This window comes from Pelodiscus sinensis, chromosome 1 (assembly GCF_052426305.1).
Source record: "Pelodiscus sinensis isolate ZL-2025 chromosome 1, ASM5242630v1, whole genome shotgun sequence".
Lineage (NCBI taxonomy): Eukaryota > Metazoa > Chordata > Testudines > Trionychidae > Pelodiscus > Pelodiscus sinensis.
In genome coordinates this window covers 17,061,419-17,084,103 of record NC_143052.1, presented here as the reverse complement: position 1 = coordinate 17,084,103, position 22,685 = coordinate 17,061,419, and the positions used below count along the sequence as shown (strand labels likewise).

At 42.7% G+C, this 22,685-nt stretch overlaps 1 protein-coding gene across 2 annotated transcripts in view; it reads left to right on the top strand.

The window, feature by feature from the left end:
* The window catches only part of DMTF1 (cyclin D binding myb like transcription factor 1), a 54,228-nt gene extending 31,607 nt beyond the window's left edge, over nucleotides 1-22,621 (top strand). For both annotated transcript variants that reach the window (XM_075926131.2, XM_075926126.2), the window contains exons 11-17: nucleotides 70-221; nucleotides 6,608-6,823; nucleotides 9,939-10,024; nucleotides 11,461-11,619; nucleotides 12,896-13,279; nucleotides 20,310-20,457; nucleotides 21,150-22,621. In XM_075926131.2, the coding sequence (XP_075782246.1) occupies nucleotides 70-221; nucleotides 6,608-6,823; nucleotides 9,939-10,024; nucleotides 11,461-11,619; nucleotides 12,896-13,279; nucleotides 20,310-20,457; nucleotides 21,150-21,259 (1,255 nt within the window). In that variant the 3' untranslated portion in view covers nucleotides 21,260-22,621. The remainder of the gene's footprint in view (nucleotides 1-69; nucleotides 222-6,607; nucleotides 6,824-9,938; nucleotides 10,025-11,460; nucleotides 11,620-12,895; nucleotides 13,280-20,309; nucleotides 20,458-21,149) is intronic.
* Nucleotides 22,622-22,685: the final 64 nt, after the last annotated feature.

The window sequence follows — 22,685 nt, the reverse complement described above, 5'->3', positions numbered from 1 at the left end:
ACAAAAGCAAAGATGTGTAAGATTCCTTAAAGGCCAGCAGACAGCTTCTGTTTTGTATAACCCTGCCAGGATAGCAGAGCTTGAGGTGTCTGATGAAAATGAGATCAATTGGGATCTACTGGCTGAAGGATGGAGCAGTGTCCGCTCACCACAATGGCTTCGGAGTAAATGGTGGACAATTAAAAGACAGATTGCAAACCACAAAGATGTTTCGTTCCCTGGTAATGTATTAGTTACATATTTTGTTCTCATCTTTAAAGTCTTCAGAAAGACTGCTTCACACATCCCTCAGGAATAGGTGTTGTTAAGCCTAAATGGAGTTATGACCTGAAAAAAATCTGTGAACCTAGTAATTATGAAAGATGTCATATTGACAACCATGAGCTAGACTCTTGATTGTCAACAGAGCAGGCACAGAGAATGACAGTATAAGCTTCTCCACTACTGTCTGTAGCTAATGTCCTTTATCTCTATTCTGGGAGGACACAAGCATTGCTTGAATGAAAAAACTTAAAAAATAACTAGTGGTCCTGCAGCACCTTAGAGACTAACAAAAATTGTAGGTGGTGGTATGAGCTTTCGTGGGCACAACTCACTTTCTCAGATGAATGGTGTAAGGGGTCCAGGATACAAATAAATAGCGGGGGGGGGGGGGGGAGATGGGGAGGGAAAGAGAGAGGAAAAAAATAGAAAAAAAATGTCAATTAGTGTGTCTGGGCTGTAAATACCTGGTACTTAGTTTTTTATGTCATTAGGGTGTGGAATGTAGCGGCCCATCCAGTTTTCTTTGGTGAAAGGCTAATTGAGTCTCCATTTTCACTCGTTCAGTCCTTGCTCTCATTGTGAAATGCAAGTTGAGATAGTAGTAGCGTTGGTAAAATGACACCTGCCTTTGCTGATTATTAGTATTTATTATTTCTATTATTGAAATGGTTAAAGGCCACAACCAACAGTGGGCCCAATTGTGCTTTTGTGCAGTTTTTCCTATCATCTAACCTAAATCTCTCTTGCCACAAATTAGGTGGATTACTTCTTATCCTGTCTTTAGGGAACATGGAAAACAATTGATCACAGACAATTATAACAGCTCTTAACATACTGAAGATTATCAGGTCCCCTCTCTTTTTTCTTTTTTTAAGATTAAACATGTGCAGCTTTTTAAACTATCTTCACAGGGTCAGGTATTCATTTTTGTTCCTGTCCTCTGGATAACAGTTTATCTATGTCTTTCCTTAGTGTGGCACTCAGAACTCAACACAGTAGCTGAAGTCTCAACTAGGGATGTTCACTTTTGATTAGTGATAAGAACTAGCGTGTTCTACCTTTGAAATGTACAAGAGCCCCTATTGGGGCTCTTGTGCATTTTAATCTTTGAAATGCACATGACACCTGGCTTCATGCAGACACTTCTGCTTTGAAATGTACAAGAGCCTTAGCGGAGGCTCTTGTACATTTCAGAGAGGAAGCACCGCATGGAGCCTAAGGTCAGCGGGGGGATTCCTCGCTGGCTCCGGGCTCCACTGGAGCTCTTGTACATTTCTAAGTTGGCCGCTGCTGTGCTCGTGCCTCTGCCACCTCTCATGGAGCTTGAGCTGGGGGGAACCGACTTTTAAGCCAGCTCCCTCCAGCACTCCCTTCTCCTCTTTCTGATAGAGGCAGCAAGGAGGAGGGAAGTGACTAGTCGACTAATGGGTCAACTATCCGATAAGCTTTTTCTTATCAGGTGGTCAACTAGTCGATTAATCACTTACATCCCTAGTCTCAACAGTGCTGAGTTGATTGGGACAGTGACTTCTCATGTCTTACATTTGATACTCCTGTTAATAAGCCCCACAGTGATAGTAGCTTTTTTGCCAATTTAATCACATTCTTGACTCACATTCAATATGGGATCCACTATAATCCCTAGATCCTTTTGAGCAGTAGTGACCATTATTCTCCATTTTGTAGTTTTGTGTGTGTGTGTGTGTGTGTGTGTGTGTGTTTAGTTTTGTTTTCTTCCTTTGTCTAGTACTTTACTCTTATCCTTATTGAATTTCATTCTGTTGATTTCAGACTAATTCTCCAGTGTGTCAAGGCTGTTCTAAATTCTGATCTTGTTCTCAAAGTGCTTGCAACCCCTCCCATCTTGGTGTTGTCCACAGATTTTGCATGCATACTCTCTGCTTTGTTATCCAAGTACTGCACCCAGAACTAACCTCTTCACAATCCACTAGATGGACCCTCCGAGTTGACAGTGAACTGTTGCTAAATGAGTTGTGCACCCACCTTATAGTAATTTAATCTAGCCCACATTTCCTTCGTTTCTTTGTAGGAATATCACACCGTAGGATGTAAAGGACTAGTCAACTATCCAATAAGCAAATCCGATAAGCAAACAGGATAGTCGACTAGTTGCTTACCCTGTCCCTCCCTTTGCTGCTTCTATCAGATAGAGGCAGCAGGGGGAGAGGACAAGGGGGGTACTTAAAAGCGGCAGCATCTGATGAAGCCTGGGATCAGCTGGCCTTGGGCTCCATGCTGCATGCCAGCTTCTTTGAAATGTACAAGAGTACCCAGTGGGGGCTCTTGAGCATTTCAAAGCGGAAACGCCCGCATGAAGCCTGGGGTCAGCAGGGGACTCAGAGTCCTGTGATGGCCCCAGGCTCCATGCTGCGCTTCCTCTTTGAAATGCACAAGAGCCCCCACTGAGTACTTTTGTACATTTCAAAGCTGGCACGCCACGTAGAGCCTGAGGCCAGCGGGGAGTCTTCCGCTGACCCCAGGCTCCAATCGGGCTGACCCCAGCTCCACTGGGGCTCTTGTACATTTCAAAGGCAGAATGCAGAAGTGCTTATCGACTAGTTGATAGACATTCCATCAACTACTCGACTAGCAAATTAATCACTATTTAACATCCTTGTCATGCAGGACTATGTGGGAAGTCTTACCAAAATCAAGATAGATCTTGTCTACAACTTCTTCCCTATGCATTAGGCCAGTAATCTTGCCAAAGAAGGAAATTAAGTTGGTTTGACATGATTTTTTTCTTGACAAATCCATGTTGGCTGTTTCTTGTAACCCTGCTACTCTCTAGCATGTCCCAACACAAGTTCAAAGTTATTTCTGCGTTTAAACAATTATGTTAATCTAAAAATATACCCTTCCCACCCTTCTAAAGAAAATAGTGTTTGAGGTGGATAAGAAAACAGAGAGAGGAGAGGATGTAAGAGGCAGAGAAAAATATGAATACAAGATTTTGTAGTCTAAATGTAAACTCTGCCTCAGTCTGGGGCCTTGCAAGGCCTGTGTTAGGCTCTGCTCTATCTAGGCTAAAGCTTTGCTTAACAATAGCAGCAGCAGTAAGAGCACTGCTTCATCCCCACCACTTCATTTGGGTGTTGACTCACTCCTGTGTATTCAGATGCATGCTTTGAATTAGATTCTCTGTAGAAAATGAGATGTGAAAGTGTTGTGTGCATATGTTTGAGTTTTTCACGAGAAACAACTAAAAAACCGTGTGCACACAACTAATTTTGTGCAGTTCAGGATTAAGTCATTTATAACAACACATCACTGTAATTTATTTGTGTTGAAAACAAAAATAAGTTTTTTAATAAAGAACAGAGATTCACAGATTAAAGTGAATATTGAGAGAGAATAATTGAAGCAAAAACAGTTACAAATAAACAAAAGTAACACATGCTTTCCGGTGATTAAAATTTAGGCTATAATCTTTGTCTAAAAAAGCCTGTCACTTAACCTTTTTTTTTTTTTTTTTGTCATAACCAGGATGGAGATTTTCATGAATATCTGTACACTATCGAAGAGGTTTCCTTAGATAACACTGGGATATTTTTTCTTTCTTATAATCCAGTAACTCTTTGAAACATGACCTTTTGAAGTGCACCCCCAAATTACTTTTCTCCCCTAGAGCTTGTCTCCAGTCTGTTGGCCACATCTTAAGTTGATAGTTCCCCCAAACACTGGTTTTTCCTGTTGTCTTATAGCAAATGGGACTTCCTTTGTGTTGGTTCCACAATACTTAAGTTATATATTAGAGCAGTGGTCTCCAACCTTTTTACACCCAAGATCACTTTTTAAGTTTCAGAACAGGCGAAGATCTACCGCACTGCCCTTTCCTTGAAGCCCCGCCCTCTCTATTCTCCTGCCCATCACTTGCTATCCCCAGCCCTTATACACTCTGTTAAACAATTTATTTTTAAATTATGCAATATATAAAATTAAAATCACATGTTTATAGTTATGAAATAAATGGTCTGTTTTTAATTCATGCTATTTAAATGTCAAATGAAGCATTTACAATTATACATTTTGTTCTCTGCTATTTTGTAAATCTAAAATCAAGTATTGATAATTATTTATTTTTTCTTCCAATAACAAAGTCTCAGTGTGACACCTATGACTGAACAGTATCTGCCAGTGTCTTGAAGTCTGGGTTGTAGTCTGAGATTGCTAGTCGTATACAGTCCATCAGACGGGCATCTGTGATCCTGCGCTCAGCCTGGGAAGCTTGCTCCAGCACAGCTGGAGCTAGACGCAGCCTCCCTGGGCTGAGCACAGGGCGGCCGGGCTGGAGGGAAGAGAAGTGGCTGCCCAGCCAGCTGGCCATGGCGCTCAGCCAGGGTGCACCAAGCTCCATGTGGGCAGGTGCAGAGGAGAAGCCGCCGATCAGCTGGAGCGCGGGGCAGCCGCTTTCAGCTGAAAGCCACAGTCAGCTTGCTGGAATGTTTCAGCCCTCCCGACCTCCCAGCTCCCACCATTCCTCGCAGCTACTCGCCTGTGTTGTTGCTTTGTGAGTAGCTGCTCCTCAAATGAGGAAATCTAATGTAAATGTACTGTGCAGGTGCGCAGTTCAGAGAGAGCTCAAGAGCTACTCTTAGAGCCCCTGAGATCTACTGGTTGGTGACCACGGTATTAGAGACAGGAAGAAATCAGTTTCTTCATTTGGTTACAGACTTTAAAGCATAGTCTCAATAACTATCCGTAATTCCTCATAGTATGAATTCATACATTTCACAATGATGGTAACAAGTAGTATGTCACCAGCTTTTGTTTGATACCACACATATTTTATAGATAAGTTCTATGACAATTGTATATTAGGGATGTAAAAGAGTAGTAGAATAGTTGACTACCCAATAAGCCTACGCTTACTGGGTAGTCGAATTGACTACTCTTATTTCTCCTCCTCTCCTTGCTGCCTTTATATCAGCACTGGGTCCTGGACCTACTCCCACTGCAGCTCTACAGTTTAAATGAAGTAGGAGCAAGGTTATCTGCACACCTGGCTCTTACTGCATTTAAACTGCAGAGCTGCAGTTGCTCCTTATCAACTAGTCGATACATATTGCATCGAGTACACAATTAGTCGTTTACTCGATCCTTAACATCCTTACTGTGTATTCGGTGTAGCAAGCTTGTTAGACCTGAGAGGAATAGCTGACTCAGAGTAGTGAATCACTAATGGGCATCTGTGTTGCCTACTTCCAAGGCACAGCTGAAATGGAGACTGGTCTTTTAACACATACCAGCATAAAACACTGTCTAGTTCAGAATGGTGGTTGTTAGAATAGAAAGAGAGGAGAGAGAATTCAGATGGGAATTTGGGTTTAAACAAATACTTAAATGTATAAGACAGACAGAGGAACAAAGTGGTAAACAGACAGAGGTAAAAAGTGAAAGTAGAACAGATAGATGGAAAGGATAGTAAAAGGCAGAGAAAGATTAATAAGACACAAAGAGAACAAAAAATGGAGAACAGAAGACCGATGGGAATTACCAGACACTAGCAAATCTGTGGCTCATCTAGACAACTTTCCTGTCTGTTCTGCTGATAGAAGCCAGCATCAGATAGATCAGTCTGTCCTTTGTCTTCTTTCTCCCACAAGAAGTACCTGTGATCGCACTCAAAACTGTCAAGGTTCTCATCTTCAGAGTCCATGCTAGCTATGATGTCTCCTTGAAAAAGCATCGTCTTGTCAGGGACTCAACTGAAGGAAACAAAGCATGGCTTCAAATGGAAAGCTGCATGGTTTCTCACAGGTTTCATGCTGTCCTGGCCCTTCAGCATTGCCAGACTTTTTTAGATGCTGGGCTTGCCTGCTCAGTGTCTCCCTCCCAATTTCTCTGGTGGTTAATAATCAGAGAGTTGCCACATGGTCTTTGCAAGGCAGGGAATAGTAACTCTGGCTCTAGCCAGGCAGATCAAAGGACCATGAGCCTAAACTATTGCTGAAATATGTTTGTTGCAAATGCCTGAGAAGATCCCCATTTCATATGGACACAGGCCTCACGTATAGCCATAGGAAACATCATGGGGATGGGGCTAGTAACTTGTTTGTCAAGGCAGCAGAGAGAGAAGCAATTGGGAAGCATTTATTTTTGTCAATATTCCAGCAATTACTCCCGTTGGGATGGTAAATCAGTGATGCTCTACTTGGATTGCTTTCCCTACCAGCAGCATATGGTCTCACAAACCTAAAGGGCTCTTGAAGTTATGAAGAGTCCAGTGATTGAACTCCTCAGTTTAGATCGGATGCATGGTGTTAATTCCAGATGTCTCTCTCCAGCATGTCTGAGAATGAATGTTCTTTTTTTCCCTTAGTGCTAATAAAAGGTCTTAAACAGCTGCATGAGAACCAAAAAAACAACCCAGGACACCAGCTTTCAGAGAATAAATCTGAAAGTGGGTTACCGAGCACTCATTCTAATTCAGGGGTTCAGCATGTACAGATTCGAGTGGCTCACTTGGAAGAGAATGCAGGTAGCTCTCCGAGTCCAATGGCAGCTTTGCAGATTCCAGTCCAGATTACTCATGTCTGTAAGTAGTTGAAACTCAACTTGTTATTGTCCTATAATAAACATTTACAGTTTTAAGAGGATGATGAAATTAAAGTATTTTACAGAGTTTATGTTTGAGTGCCACTTGGATTATGTGGTTATAGGACAGGACAGAGTTGGGAAACCTGGGTTCCATTTCCAACTCTACCTCAAACTTGATATGTGACTCTGGGCAATCATTTGTAGTTTATTACAAATGTATCTGTATTGCAGTACCACCTGGAGGTCTGAGGTGGGGATTCTGTTACAGGCTGTACATGCACACACATCCCCACTTACCTTTCTCACAGCTCTATATAGGTTCCCCTCCATCACTGAAATGCCACTTAGGTTCTGAGATTGTAAATAATTCAGAGTAGGTACTGTCTTCATATATGTGCATATGGTACCTAGTACATAGGGTTTGGAGCTTCTGGGTTCTATTGCAATATACATTTTTAATTATTCTTTCTAAGTTCTGGAAATTTACTATGTTCATATAATATTTTCACTTAAACTCATAAGTTGTAAATTAATATTTCCTACCTCTTCCTCTCCCACTCTGCTGCTTCTGATACAGAGGCAGCTATACATTTAAACATGTATACTAACACATCTCTAGTAGTAATTTTATGTTTTCTTACTGTTCACTGATAAAAGTATTAGAGACAAAAACTGATCCCTATAGGATCCCACTAGAGAAATACCTATTCAGTGATGATTCCGTTTACATTTACATTTTAAGATGTAAAAGTTGGCCGGTTTTGAATCCACTGAAGTATACCCTGTTAATTTTGCATCATCTGGGTTTTTTCACCAAGGTGTCATGCAGTACCAAGTCACATGCTTTACAAAAGTCTAGGGGTATGTTTACATTACAACTGTTAATAAGCCTTCCTGCCCAGGTAGACCAATTTGTGTTAGTTGGGTAGGACCTGGTGTTCTCAAACTTGGGGTAGTCACCCTTTAAGGAGTCACAAGGTTATTACATGGGGTATCACAAGTTGTCAGCCTCCACCCTCAAACCCTGCTTCACCTCCAGCATTTATAATAGTGTTAAATGTGTTATTAATTTGTAAGGTGGGGGAAATTCAGAGGTTTGGTGTATGAAAAGGGTTACGAAAGTTTGAGAACCCCTCGGTTAGAGTTAGTGCACTAAAGTAGCAGTGTGGATCTAGGGGCACTGGTGGCGGCTCACACTAGCCACCTGAGCACAAACCCACTTGCCCTACAGGGGCTGAGTTCAGGTAGCTAGTCTAAGCCTGCACCAGTGACCCACTGTCCACACTGGTATTTTCAACACATTAGTTGAGCCTCCCCAGCACAAGTCTTGTCTGTGTGAGCCTGGATCGGGGTGGGCAAGAAGCAGCTTGCGGGCCAAATTTGGCCCACAGCTGCCTTGCCGACACCCTTATCATAGAGCAGCTCCACCCACTTTAAACAGCAGACTGCTAATTGTTCTGCAAATTGGGCCGGGAGGAGAAAGCTTCACACGGTGTCCCCACCTCCTAGCAAAATCTCCAAGTTCCCATTGGCCAATAGGAGATGAGAAATGTTGCTGAAAGCAGGGGCAGCAAATGAAGCCTCTCCTCTCCCTTTTTCCCTGTGCTGGAGCAGCCTGCCCAGCACACAGGCAGGATTCCTGCAGAGCTGCTTACCTGGGAGCCACCTAGGTAAGCGCTTCTCAGCCAGAGCCTGCCTCTGCCCCCCACTCTTTCCCCACTCCTCCCAGACCCTGCACCTCACCTATGTCTCCCTCCTTCAAGCCAAATTCTTTCCTGCACCCATTCCCCCCCCCTGACCCTTCTCCCCATCCTTCTACCCCATGTCACCACCCAAACCCCTTCCCCCTCCTTCTCCCAGGTCACAACTCCCTCCCAGACCTCCCACACTCTTCCCCCAGGCCAGAATCATCTCCTGACCCATAACCTCTACTGGACCCATCACCTCAAGCTCTTGACCCAGATCATAACTCCCTCCTTCATCCAAACTCCATTCTACACCCCACCTGCCATCCCAAACCCCGTGCTCCCTCCACAGAAGTGTGATCCTTTACCACTTACCAAAATCTTGAAGTGCCCCCCCCATTAAAAATTATTGCCCACCCATGGCCTGGATGCTCACTCCCAGCACTCTTGTGGCCATAGCCTAAGTATAAAGTATATTACATCAATACTACTCCCCATTATCGACCAACCTTATAATCTATTACCATAGAGCAGCTCCGAGACAGGAGGGGGTTTTCCATAACCCAGTGTTGCTTGGCATTGATTGTATGATTCTCTGTTAATTCTTTATTAATCAAGTGCAGTGCCAGGCTGATAGACTTATAATGACTTGAATCATCCTGATTACCTTATTTAAGTGTTGTCATGACATTAACTTTTATCCAGCCCCCAGGAATTTCCCCAGTTTTCCACAATTTATGGAAAATCAAAATAGTCTAGATTGCTCCTCAGCCAGTGCTTCTAAAACTTGTGGGGAGCAAATATCTGGACATGCTGATTTTAAATGTCTAATATCAATAGCTTCTATTTAGTATCCTCCTTACTGTTAAAATTGCTTGCAGTAACCCCATGGAACAGTCAAAACTCCTTTAGTGTTATCATCTGCACCTTCAGTAGGTTGCAGCCATTATGTACAATGTGATTAAATATACTTGAGTGTATCTTACACTTCATCAATTTGTGCACATACACATTACAGGAGGACAGAAAGGAATGCAAATAAAGGATCAGTTTTCAGCTGGTGTAAAACAACTCAGAACATAGCTGCATTGACTTGTCACTGATTTACACCAGTTATCTTATTAATACTTATTCCAGAATATTATGTCTTTAAAATGTCATTGCAAACATAAATCATTAGATCCTTGTAATGCCATTTTGTTTTTCAATCCCTATGTAGTTGTTAATCATACTTTTTTCCCCCCTCTATTTTCTTCTTGTGTAAAATTGATTCTTTAAAGAGTCTAGATACAGATACAAATCTTGCTATTAGTACAGAGGTTAGCTTTCTTTTTTCAGTAGTATGAGTGAGTAATATGCTGCTGACACCCTTCTGTGCTGATACATTTTGGGTTCCATGAGTTTTTTCTTTTTCTCCTACTCCTGTAGCCTCTGCTGATTCTCCTGCTACTGCTGTTGACTCTGAGACAATAACACTAAATAGTGGAACACTACAGACCTTTGAGATTCTCCCAGTAAGTAATATAGATCTTGCGTAGCAACATCACATTTATCTTTGAAATGCAATTAAATTGTTAGATATGGTAGTTGACTTTCAAAATTGGGAAGGGGGGAGGAGTGAGTTTCAATGGTGATTCTAAAGTATACGTCTGTTACAAAATCCACAGCAAAAGGCCAGCCTAGATGTGATTTAAGTGAAGTTTATAACATGAGTCTCTTGCTGACAAAAGAGCCCTGCTCCTGTACCATTCATCCCATTATTGCTAGCGCATATTCTCTTTTTACTCAGCGGTGAAAGTAACTTACAAGTGCTGTCCTATTGCAACCCGGGGCTCTGCCAGCTCTTTAAATAGCTTCCTGCTGGCTTTTGCCACAGCTCAGCCAGCTCTTGCTGGAGCTGCGCACCAGGGTGCACCTGCTTACTTTCACCTTTTGTTTTACTACTGCTGCAGTGGCAAATGAGTCTAAAGCAGTGTTTCTTAAACTGTGTTCCATGCAGTCGGAGGTGTGCTGCGGAGAACAACAGAATTCAAAATGGCCACCCTTAAAGGGGCAGGCGACTTTTTTTTCTTAATAGCTCCCCCTCTAACTCACCCCCCCCCCGACCCTTCTTCCCCCCCGACTTGTTTCCCCCTCTCCCCCCTCCCCCGCAAACAAAAAATCCTTGGTGTTCCTCAAAAACAAATGTTGGTGTTCCTTGGTCTTAAAAAGTTTAAGAAACACTGGTCTAGAGGCCCTGGGATGCCATATCCTCATTGAACAGTTGTGGCAAGAGTGGCCTAGCTCCTCTTCACTCCCCTCTGTGAGCAAGACCAGGAAGTCAAGAATTTCTCCTGATCTTTCCCGCCCATGGGTTGCTGGCATCTTTTTCGTCTCCCCTTTTCCATTTGGCTAGACAGGGCCTAATTCAACTCCTGTTGGTTCTTTCCATTGACTTCAGTGGGAGTTGGATCAAAGCCAGGAAAGGAGGGGCAGGCAAGAATTAAACTACCAGTGGATGTAAATTCCAAGTGGATTTAGGGTATCAGACTCTGCGTTTACCAGAGTCTTAATTTCAGTGTAAACTGTATAAAAAGATTCCTTCGCCAATGCAATTCAAGATTTTCATTCCAGTTTAGCCATGTCTCTGTAGTAACTATTCTATCCATTGCCATACAGGAGGGGGGACAGAACAGAACCCTATACTAACCCTTATGAGGAAGTCCTTAGGGGAGAGAGGCAGTTGCCAGGATTACAGATAATTAGTTCTTCACTAATTTAGCTTGCTGAAGGGAACTGAGCTTTTTAAAGTTACTCCTGTTAAATTGTGGTTACTAAAACATGGAAGGTATTATTCCAGTATGATTTCTAGCTAGCTGGACTCCCTATACATGACTGTATTAGGAGCCTTAAACATGATTCAGAAAGCAGGGGCATCTTTGTATTGATTTTTTTCCCCCCTCTTTCTCAGTCTTTCCACCTCCAGCCCACTGGAACTCCAGGCACTTACTTGCTACAGACAAGCTCAAACCAAGGTCTTCCTTTAACACTGACTACCAGTCCCACAGTGACTCTGACAGCTGCTGCCGCTCCTGCCTCCCCAGAGCAGATCATAGTTCATGCCTTATCCGTACGTATCTCCAACAGTTAACAAGCTGAAACATCCTGGGGAAAGGGTGGGCTAATAATTATTGCCTGGCAGCTGCTGTTGTTACTTCAGGTGTTGATTGCCTCCATTTGCTAAAGTTACAAAGTAGTTCCCAGTGCATAGACCTTTCTGACATGCTCGTCACTTTCCAAAATACTCTCTTTGGAGCTGAAAATTTCCATACTTTCTCTTTGTCCAGTCACAGGTAAAATAAAATTATTTTGGCCATTTTAAAATTATTAAAGAGTGAAAATTTCCCATTTAAAAAAATTCCTCTTCAAACCACAGACAGCAGAAAACTTGCTGAAGTTTGAAACTTTGTATAGGTATAGTCCTTAATGGAGATGAGTGCTTTGATAGAAGATTTAAACAGGTTTAAACATGCAGTGTCTCCCTCTACTGGTTGGCTTTAACAAAATTAAAATCTGTTATCTACCACTTTGTAGGATTAATTATCTGGATGTTATTGAAATCTTCACAACTGTCAATTTATTCTCATACCTTCGTAAGATAGGGAAGTATTGTGCCTTGTTAGCAGAGGTAAAAAACTGAAAGATGTTGAAAGTCACATAGAACATTTGTTGCAGTTATAGAACTAGAACTCTGATTTCTTGAAACTATGTTCCTTTAAGCACTTAAGTGGTATGAGCTCGTGCTTTTGATGCTGAAGGTATCTGGTTTCATCAGTGCTGATGATTTTGCTGTCTCAAGTTAAGTAATGCTTATCACTATCCTTTGTTACAAACACAAAGGAAGAAATGTTGCTTAATAGCAAGATTACAGTCTAGAGAAATTCAGGACCCCTTCTGTTATGGCTGCAGTTCTGCTACTCATTCACTTTACCTTGCTGTGTTTCTATTTATGTACTCATCTAAAAACTAGATAAAATAGCTTCACCCAGGTTGCAGATTCAAAGAGTTGAAGGCCAGAAGGGACCATCAGAGCATCTAGACCAGCGGTTCCCAATCTGTTGTCCACGGACCACAGTACTGCAGGGGATCTGTGCAAAGTTTTCTTTCCTTACTTTTCTTTTTTCCCTCCTCCCTCAGAAAGGGGGGGTTCCATGAAATGTTAATAGATTGAAAAGGGGTCCATATGCTTAAAAAGGTTGGGAACCACTGATCTCCTCTGTTACAGACGATTACATTTCACCCAGTTAGCCATCTGTTGACCCCAGTAACTTCTGTATGACAAAAGACAGATTAAAAAAAACTTCTGAATATTATTTTTTTGTGTCCTTTGTTAATACTTCTTACAGCCAGAACATTTGCTGAATGCAGCTGATAATGTCACAGTGCAGTGCCACACGCCAAGTGTAATAATTCGCACTGTTGCTACTGAAGACATCTCCTCTGTAACCCAAGCTGAACTTACTGTCGATTCGCACATTCAGTCAGCTGACCTGACAGATCCTCCGAGTACTCTGGAAGCAGATACTTTTCCAGATGAAATGCATCAGTCCAAGCTGAGCGATGAAGAGCAGTCTGCCTATATTGACGATGACTCCTCCAAATTTAGTGGCAGAAATAGTACTGAACTGATAGAAGGGGTTATGGGAAGATCAGAAGAGGAGATCTCAGACACAGACCTGAAACGTGAAGAGGGATCCCACTCCACTTTAACTGGCACTTACGTCACTGAGGTAAGGAAGTGCATGCCGAAACTATCAGAATATCTGAAACATTGCCTTTAAGGGAAGAGAGAAAATGAAGGTTCAAAATAAAGCATGATGAGAACATTAAGTGTCATTATGAATGTGTCATTAGTGCTGAGTGTTTTGTGGAGAGTCTTTTTCTGTCTCAGAACTTCGTAACCCCCACATGTTGTTATGGTGATAGATCATGGGTAGAGTTTGGACTCAGATTTAGTGGTGCAGAAATCTCACAAGTGGGCTAGCAATATGGATTCCCAAATCCTCATCCTGAGGATTTTGCTTTCATGCAGGTAGGTAGCACAATATTAGTGTGACCTACCCTAGTATGGCTCAAAGCAGTGTACTACTGGTTTATAGTTTTAGGAGATAAACGAGCCAGCTGTTTGTCTGCCAAGTCACTGTCTGTACTTTACAGGTGTGCTAGGTAAGCAAAGGAAGTAAAGTACAGCATTCCTCAAAGTTAACTTTTTACTCTACTAAACTTGCTAGTATACTCTTAGCTGCAACAGACTTTTCATGGCTTTTTTGCAGGCTTCAGTTGGTTAAGCAGAATAGTCCAATTATTAACTGCTCAGCTCTTCAGTAAAGAGTCAGTTGTGAAACAAATCTGTGTCTTTAGTAATAACAACCTCATGCAGCTCCACATCTCAGATATTACCACATCTCAGATACCACCACTAAATAAGTACTCAACTAGAGCTATGGTATCAGGTTTGTACCAAGCTCTGCATCTGTTCATCAACTGGAACATCTGACAGGGATAAATATCAAGAAATAAGACAAACTTCTGTGCTTTTTAAAATATCCTGCTCCTTAAAAGAAAAAACTTGTTAAAGTTTATGAGATTAAATTGTACTTTCCCTTCAACAAATTGTTCTCCAAAGTGAAGGATATAACAAATGCTACATTTTTCTGACTCAATGGGAAACCCACTGTAATTCAGATTGTATTATGTTTAGTTTCTGCAACAGTGAGCAGATATGTACACTGAATTTTCTCTCGCTATTCTTATGAGCAGAATCACTACATCCTATGTACAATCCAAAACAACTGACTTTGGTCAATTTGCCTCCTTTTGTTTTCCCTTAAATTGAAATGGATGCAATAAAAAACTCTCTTTTAGGTGGTTTGAGAGCTCTACTTTAGCAGTTTAATCTTTGGATTATCTCACAGGATTTAAAAAAGATAAATTACCATGTTTGGAATATAAGGACAAGAATGCTAGCAATTCAAAATGTAAACTTTCAAGACATTAGTTATGGGTAACGGTATGAAAAGATGTGTTCTTCTTCGAGTGCTTTTCCTGTCGATTCCAATCAAGGGTGTGTGTGCACGTGCGCACAGAAGCCGGAAGATTTTTCCTTTAGCATCATCTGTCAGATCAGTCCTCTGGAGTTGTGCCCTCATGGTGCCTAATATAGAACCCTGCTGCCCTGACAATCTCCAGTTCCTTCTATCTACCCAAGTGATGGCAGCTGGAACCTTTTGCTTTTGCTCCAGCAAGCACCTTTAACAGTGTCCTACTCTCATTTGTATAGTCATTAGTAATATTTGTTAGTTTTTTTTAGTGTAAGGGTGTACCCTCTTCCTTTTTTCCCTGCACCAGGGCATGCCTCTGTTGCCAGAGTTCAAAGCTTGCAAGAACTGTGGCAAGTTTATGCTGAAAAGTGATTCCTCACCCCAAATGCCTGAAGTGCCTTGATGAGAGTCACCAAAAAGAAAAGTGCTGCATCTGCAAAAGTTTTTGACTGCAGACACTTAAGGATCATGAGCAAAGGCTTAGGATCCTGCTCATGGAGGCAGCTACCCCCTTAATCTGACCTGAGGTCAATGGATCCTGCATGGAACATCTCTTCTGTGCATAGCGCACCAATGCTGCTGGCACGCAACTCGGCACCTAACAGGGAGCGGCACCACAGACCATAAGATGATCAGGTGCCAATCTTCATCTCCAGTTCCCTAGAAAAAGAAGAAGCAGGAGAGAGGACCATCTTCCACTCCTCAGAGATAGGAGGCAGCCACAAAGAGGCCCCAGATCCCTCAGTCCACTTGCAGGGAGCCACTTGCAGCCCCCCATGTAACCATAACTGAAATTTTCAGTGGTTACACGATTACTTAAACACCTTTTAACATCCCTACTCCAAATCAGAAGTGGAAGCTCACATGGAGTTCATCAGAACCACTTTAACAACTTAGGTCTCCCCTTAAAACGAAGCAAAATCTATTTTGTCCAGTCCAGAGGATAGAGTTTGTAGGGGTAATACTGCGCTCAAACCAAGCCAGGGCATACTTGCCAGAGGCAAGATTTCAGTCCCTAGTTCAAGGGTAGCAATAATTTTAGATGGGGGGCCATGTCACTAATTTTTGAAGTGGCCACAGGCTGTCCTGGAAAGGGCGAGGCCAGGACACTTCTGTGCTCCCCTACCTGAGGGTGGCGGATCACTTGAAGTCTTTGCCCTCGCCATCCACCCACCTAGAGTGAACTGCCAGCTGTTCTGAACGACTGACAGTTCCCTTGATGCATCTGCACCCCACGCGGTGGGAGGTCAATTAGGTGTGGGGGGAGCATAGGAAGTTTTTCACTCCCTGCCCCCACCTTACAAGGGGCACGCAGCACTTTCGTTCTAAGCGCCATGCACCCTTTGCAGGGCAGGAGGAGACTTCATGCACTCCCCTTACCTATAAACCCTGATTGGCCTGGGGGGCGGGAGAGCAGCAGGGCGTCTGAGAGCCAGATCCACCCACTTGGCAGGCTGGATATAGTCTGCCGAGCTCCCTTTGCCCACTCCTGGCCTAGTTGATCTCATTCAGGGCTTCAGATACTTTCCCACCATCACAGCAAGGAACTGTCTGAAGCTTCTCGGACACATGGCTGCCTGTACCTACGTGGGGCAGTACACCAGGATCAGGCCTCCTCAGTCATGGCTGGTGTCAGTGTATCAACCAGCATGGGACAGCTTTGACAGGATGCTCAACTCCCTCCTGTGGTGGTGGGTAGATCTTCAGGAGACTTGCTCAGGATTCCCCTTTGCTTCTCTGCATCCGTCCCTGTCACTAGTGCTGGATGCCTCAGATGTGGGATAAGGAGCTCATCTCGGGGACCTCTGGTCTCGAGCGGATCTGGCTTTCCACATCAATGTCAGTTGAATTTGGTGTGCCTGGCATGCTAGATCTTCCAGAGACAGCTAACATGGCAGTGTCAATCAATTATGATGCACAATACAACAGCAGTGTTCTGTATCAGCAAATGGTGAGGGGTACAAGCTCCTTGCCTCTGTGCTGAGAAGCCCTCATGCTGTAGGCCTCTTGTGTAGAACATGCAATACACCTGCAAGCCTTGTACTTCCCTGAAGTACAGGAGAAGCTGGTGGATCATCTCAGCAGGTTGTTGAATAGCTACGAGTGGTCCCTTTGCCCAAACATAGCAAATTGCATCTTCCAGAGGCGGGGATTTCCTTAAATAGACCTATTCACTGCACAATACAACAGGAAGTGTCCTCAGTTCTGCTCCTTCCAAAATCACAGTTTGGGCTCCAGCAAGACATGTTGCTTTTCCCATGGGGAGGTCATCTCCTTTATGCTCATATTGCTTGTTCACAAGTACTCCTCAAGATCCAGAGGGAACAAGTTCAACTCATGTTGATAGCACCAGCTGGCCCTGTTAGCACTGGTACACATTCCCTTGTAGGTATGTCAGTGGAAGCTCCACTCACCCTACTGCTCTTCCTGGACCTCCTGATGCAAGACACTATTGCCTCCAACATCCGAACCTCAGGTTACTGCACCGCATGGTGTAGAAGCTCCATGGACGAACCCAGTGCTCAAACCAGTTTAGTTAAGTCCTTCTTGGCAGCAAGAATCCCTCTACAAGAGCCACCTACTTCAAGTGGAAGAGATTTTCAGTCTGGTTACCACTCATCCCAATGCTAGCCTCAGTGCCACTTATTCTGGTCTACCGTATCCATCTGAAGCAGTAACGGCTCTGCATCTCGTCAGTAAGGATTCACTTAGCCACCATATCAGTCTTCCACCAGCACACAGACGGCTGTTCGGCATTTGTGAACCCCTCAGTCTATTGATTCTTAAAATGACTTTGCAAACTGTACCCTTAGGTCTGCCAGCCCATCCCTGGTGGGATCTCAGCCTGATCCTCTAGTTTAATGGGACCACCGTTTGAACCATTACCAACACGCTTCCTATCCTACCTCTTGTATAAGGTGGCATTCCTGCTAGTGATACCTTCAGCTAGAAAGGCTTTTGAGCTCAGGGCCCTACATTGTGTTCTATAAGGATAAGGTCTCATCCTGCTTTCCTCCTGAACGCGGTGTCACAGTTCCGCATCAACCAGGACATCTTCCTCCTGGTATTCTAAGCTAAGCCGCATTCCAGCAGTCGGTAACAAAAACTCCACTCTCTGAATGTCTGCAGGTCACAGGCCTTTACATCCTGAGGATGAAACCGTTCAGGAAATTGGTCCAATTATTTGCAGCAGTGATGGGCAGAATGAAAGGTTAGCCTTTCAGGTCATCTCTTCTTGGATAGTGCCCTATGTTTGTGAGTGCTATTATCTCGGAGGAGTTCCTTCACCTCCATATGCTGTGCACTACACCAAGGTGCAGGCTTCATCCACAGCATTCTTGGCACAGATCCCTACTCAGGAAATCTGCAGAGCAGCAATATGATTCTCTGTCCACACTTTCACTACACATTGTGCAATCACTTAACAGGCCAGAAACCATGCAGCCTTCAGTCAGTAGTAGTCGCCGACCTCACCTTCAGAAACTTAGGCTTATGAGTCACCTGACTGGAATAGACATGAACAAGCACTTCTGAGAAGGTAACCATATTTTCATCTTCGGTTGTTCTTCAAGAAGTGTTGTTCATGTCCATTCCAGTACCCACTCTCTTTACCCCACTCTGAGTGGCTGGCAAGAAGTAACTGGGGCTTGGCAGGTCAGCAGGGCTCTGTATTAGGCACCATGTGGATACAACACCAGGGGGCACCAGGCCAACCTGTGGATGCTGCTAAGTGGAGCCCTCTGTATCTCTCGCTGCAAAAATGAGCTGCAGATATAAAGTGGATATCCACAGATTTGCAAGCTTCTATGTACAAAACTTGTATTCATAGCTGTAGCCACAAAAAATGAGCCTTGGATACCCACGGATTTTCAGGGCTCTACTTTTAAGAGAGAAATCTGCTGGTTTCTGTGCATGCACAAGCGCATACATACGCCTGGTTCGAATGATCATGAACAACACATCTTGAACAACAGTCATGAGAAAGTGAGTAACTGGTTTTTTTAGGTTGTTTAATTATCCTAGAAAGAAAAAGCAAATTCAATTGGTAATTTTCAATTATTTATTCTAGCTAACAAGTTTGGAGTCTGTGCAGTTACACTAGTGAAGATTGGAGTATTTTAGCCAAGAGTAATCAGAAGTAAGAGTGACTCAAGACCTTTGTAAACTTCACTTTCCATTTGAGAGAGAATTTATTTTTCCCCAACTGCTGCCATTACAGTTGTTACAGTGAGTGGGAGGTGTGGATTAATTGCAGGGGTTTGATAACTATGTCTGGGAAAAGCGTTCACATGCTTTTCCCTCTGTCCCCTGTACCTTGAGGGCCAGCTTTTCAGTGTAGGCCGAGGAACCACTCTTCAGTGTTGGAAGGTCCAGCTATGTTGTGCTCTCTGCAGGCTTCTTCCTTATTGAATTAGGTACAGCCGTACTTTGCAGCAAGAAGTGCAAGTTAGGGTCCGAGTAGAGAGGGAGAATCCAGCTGTGATACTGACATCACAGGCACATGTTCATTGCTTGACAGTAACTGATAAGGAACAACCAACTGGCTGGCCAGCTATAAAGGTGGTACTAATAAAGCCAAAAAGGGGAACGGGCTTTACTAAAATTGCTGGACCATTTTAGCTATCCCTCTAGTTCCCAAACTTTTCGGCATTACGCCCCCTTTTTGATTTTTGAGAAACCCTCACGTGACACCACCACCACCCCCCAACAGCAGCAAAACTTGTTGAGGAAAAAAATAGGAACTGACCAGGGCCGAAAAACAAAAATTGCAGCAAAACTTGGGAAGGGTGGGATTGACGGGGGAGAGGCTGGGTTGCCTCGTGCCCCCCCCCCCCCCCCCCCGGAATTTCTTCACACACCCCCAATTTGGGAATGCACGCTTTAAACAATGGCCTGTAGCCCACCCACGCAGTGCATATTCCCGCTGGGAATATGAAAAATCCAGCTACTTTCATATTCCAGTCATCCCTGCAGTTCTATAATAAGCCTTTTGCTGACACCAGTCAAGGTTCGCTCTTCCTTAGCTGTGCTTACAGTAGTTAAAATTTGACAGTGAAAGCAGCAGTGAAATTGTAGTTATGACTCAAGGAGAAGTGTAGGTAAGGTGTTAGGAAAAAATAACTTGCATAATAAATTCACAGAAAGGGATTATATTTATGATTAGAAGGCTAGAAAGGACTACTGTGATTTAGTCTTACCTCTTGTGTTATCACAGGCTATAAGACTTGCTTAGGTGAGTTTGAACTAGAGAATGATTTACCCTCGAAGTCTTGATTTAAAAGTTTCCAGAGATAGAGAATCCACCCTAACCCTTAGTAAGTTGTTCCAATGGTTAAGCTGCTCTCACTGTTAAATATTTATTTCATTTCTAGTGTGAATTTGTCTAGCTTCACATTTTAACTACTGGCTTGTGTTATAACTGTTACACTGAAGAGCCCTCTTATCTACATGGGGACCAGAACTTGAAAAGTATGTAAATATGTAACACACATCTTAGAGCATCTAAAGAGATGTGTAGCCAACAGCAAGAAAATCGATTGATAGCCATTGTGGTTTGTTTATGACAGAGCTTTTGAATATGTTAATCATCTTCTGCTCCTAACTACTACTCACTCGGGAAAGATCTCAACCTCAGCTAGCACAATGCTCAGTTTTCTAGAAGCAAATGTTTCTGTATCCCATTATGGATAAATCTCTTCTTCAATCTTACATCATGCAGGACCTAGGTTCTCCAGCCATAGAAGAACAAGTTGATCAGTCTGCAATAGGCGATGAAACTGTCCTTATTGTTCCTTCACCCCATGGTTTTATTCAGACATCAGATGATATAGACAATGAATCAGTCTTACCTCTGACAACATTAACAGGTAATATCAGACATTTGATTAATGCAATAGGCCTGAAACAAGATTCTTTAGTTCAACATGGTAATTGATGCACAAAATGATTAGAGGAGCTCATAGCCTTTATCCATGGAATTTTCTTGTAACTTACCTTCCTAATCATTGTTAGTTTGAAACTTTAGAAATCACCCTCTTTAAAGGATTTGAAAGGTTTTTTTAAAAAACACGGATGTTATGCATCAGTTTGTTTTCCTCCAATGCACCAGTGTTACATGCTAACTAATTAGTTTACATTACCTGTACTGTAGCTAAAAGAACATTGATGGGTGTTAGCATTTCCAGCCTTTGTGGAAACCACTCAGTGTGATGCTTGAATTAGAGATAGATCAGCAATTTTTGTTCAGTGTGTAATTCTGTATACCTCCCATGACCACTGGGGATCATGTCTGCAAACAGTCAACTTGCGCAAAATCAAGCAGATTACTCTGATGGGCTGAGAGCTAGAGATTGCTGACCCCTGAACTAGCACGTCTCAAGAGTAGCTGCATTTTTAGCTCATGCGGTAAGCTCCAGAGGTCCCAGGTTCAATTCTGCCTGTCATTGTTACAAGTGGGCTTGTCCTACATTTTAATAGTTTTATTTAAACTGATTCAAAACATATGTTTTTTATAGCAGTACAAGAAGTTTTGAGTCTAACATGTTATGGCTCATTGCAGATCCTATCTTGCAACACCATGGAGAGGGATCACACATTATTGGCTCATGTTTGGACAGTCCTGATTCTGAAGATTCAAAGGATGTTGAAGACTTAGTCAGTTGTCACTAAGAAGCAGTATCATGTCTGTTTTCTTAATGAATCTGTTTGCATCATGAAATTACAGTGGCAACCCTGTACTACCTTCCAAAGAAAGAAGTCAATCCACATATTTAAAACATTCTTTAGTTGAAATGGCTACAATGCACTTTTACTGCTTATAAGAATATTTACCTCATTTGTAAAGGGGTACAGCAGCTAACTCAAACCCCAGTTCACTGCTTTTCAGCAAGGGGTTATTAAGAGTCTCAGTTGCACACTGCTAGGAACCAGTCAGTAATTGACCTGGCTGTTGCCCTTGTGTTGGATTTTATGCACCTTGAAAACTGGATAGGAGCCAAGGACTTAGCCTGTTAGTGCAGCAGCAAGAATTTGTTTGCACACATGGAGAATGGATGAGGATTTCTGCACTTACTGGCTTAGAGTTAAAACTTGTTACTTTTCCTTCTGAAATGTAGCTGAGGATTGCTCAGTGACTTTCAAAGGTGAGGGCAAGGGCAGGAGCAGCATGGCAGAAGGGGTCTGTTTTCCCAGTCATTTGATGTACCAGTATTCCCAGCACATAGGACACTAGTTACAGATGCTTACAGGGTTGTCTTTCACTGTGCCTGTTCTGAAGAGTCCATTGCTGGCAATGGAGGGAGTTGCAAAAAGATCAGATGTGAAAGATTTTAACTTTTTTTAAAGTACAAAAAAAAAAATCACTACAGCAGGTTCAATAAAAGGGAAACTTAGGAGAAAGGGAAGGCTATTGAGGTCCACCAGCATCTCTTTAAAGCTCAGAGAACAAAAAAGCCTCTACTCTTCATAGGCTATGCCAAGGAGGGTGGAGACTGCCTGCCTAACTAGCTAGTCTCATTACACTTCCAGCTATCTCTCTGAACATGAGTTGTATGCAGCACATTAATATTGGGGATGGCAAGGAGGTAGCAACATCCTTGGCAAGGTCTTGAAGAAGGAGCTCAGTGATAGTTTGAGCCTATGTCCCTAAAGCAGTGCAAAGCAATTAATTCAACACTTCAGGCTCATAGCAGACACACTAGGCTGAGCAGCCTTTTAAGTGTGCGTGTGTGAGTGTGGGGAAAAATAACTATAGAAATTAAAGACTGATGTATAAATTATTTTATTTATTTCTGTAATTAGCTCTTCATAATCAAAGTTGGTCTTTCAGTCTGTGGTTTTGTTAATGTGAAATTAAGTTGTAGTTTCAACAAAAGGTTGCCTAGGGAACAAACAATTGTATAGCAGTTTAAACAAAAATAAAAGTTTGTCTTATGTAACTGTAAGATGCCATTTATTTATTCTGTGTTACAGACCTTTGCAATGCTGCAGTTATTTGTACAATAAAAATGCGGATTTTTCCAAAATGAAAAAGCTTGTCCCCTTCTGAAACATCAATATACTTGGAATGTGCAGTAAGTGCAAAATTAGCTCTTCT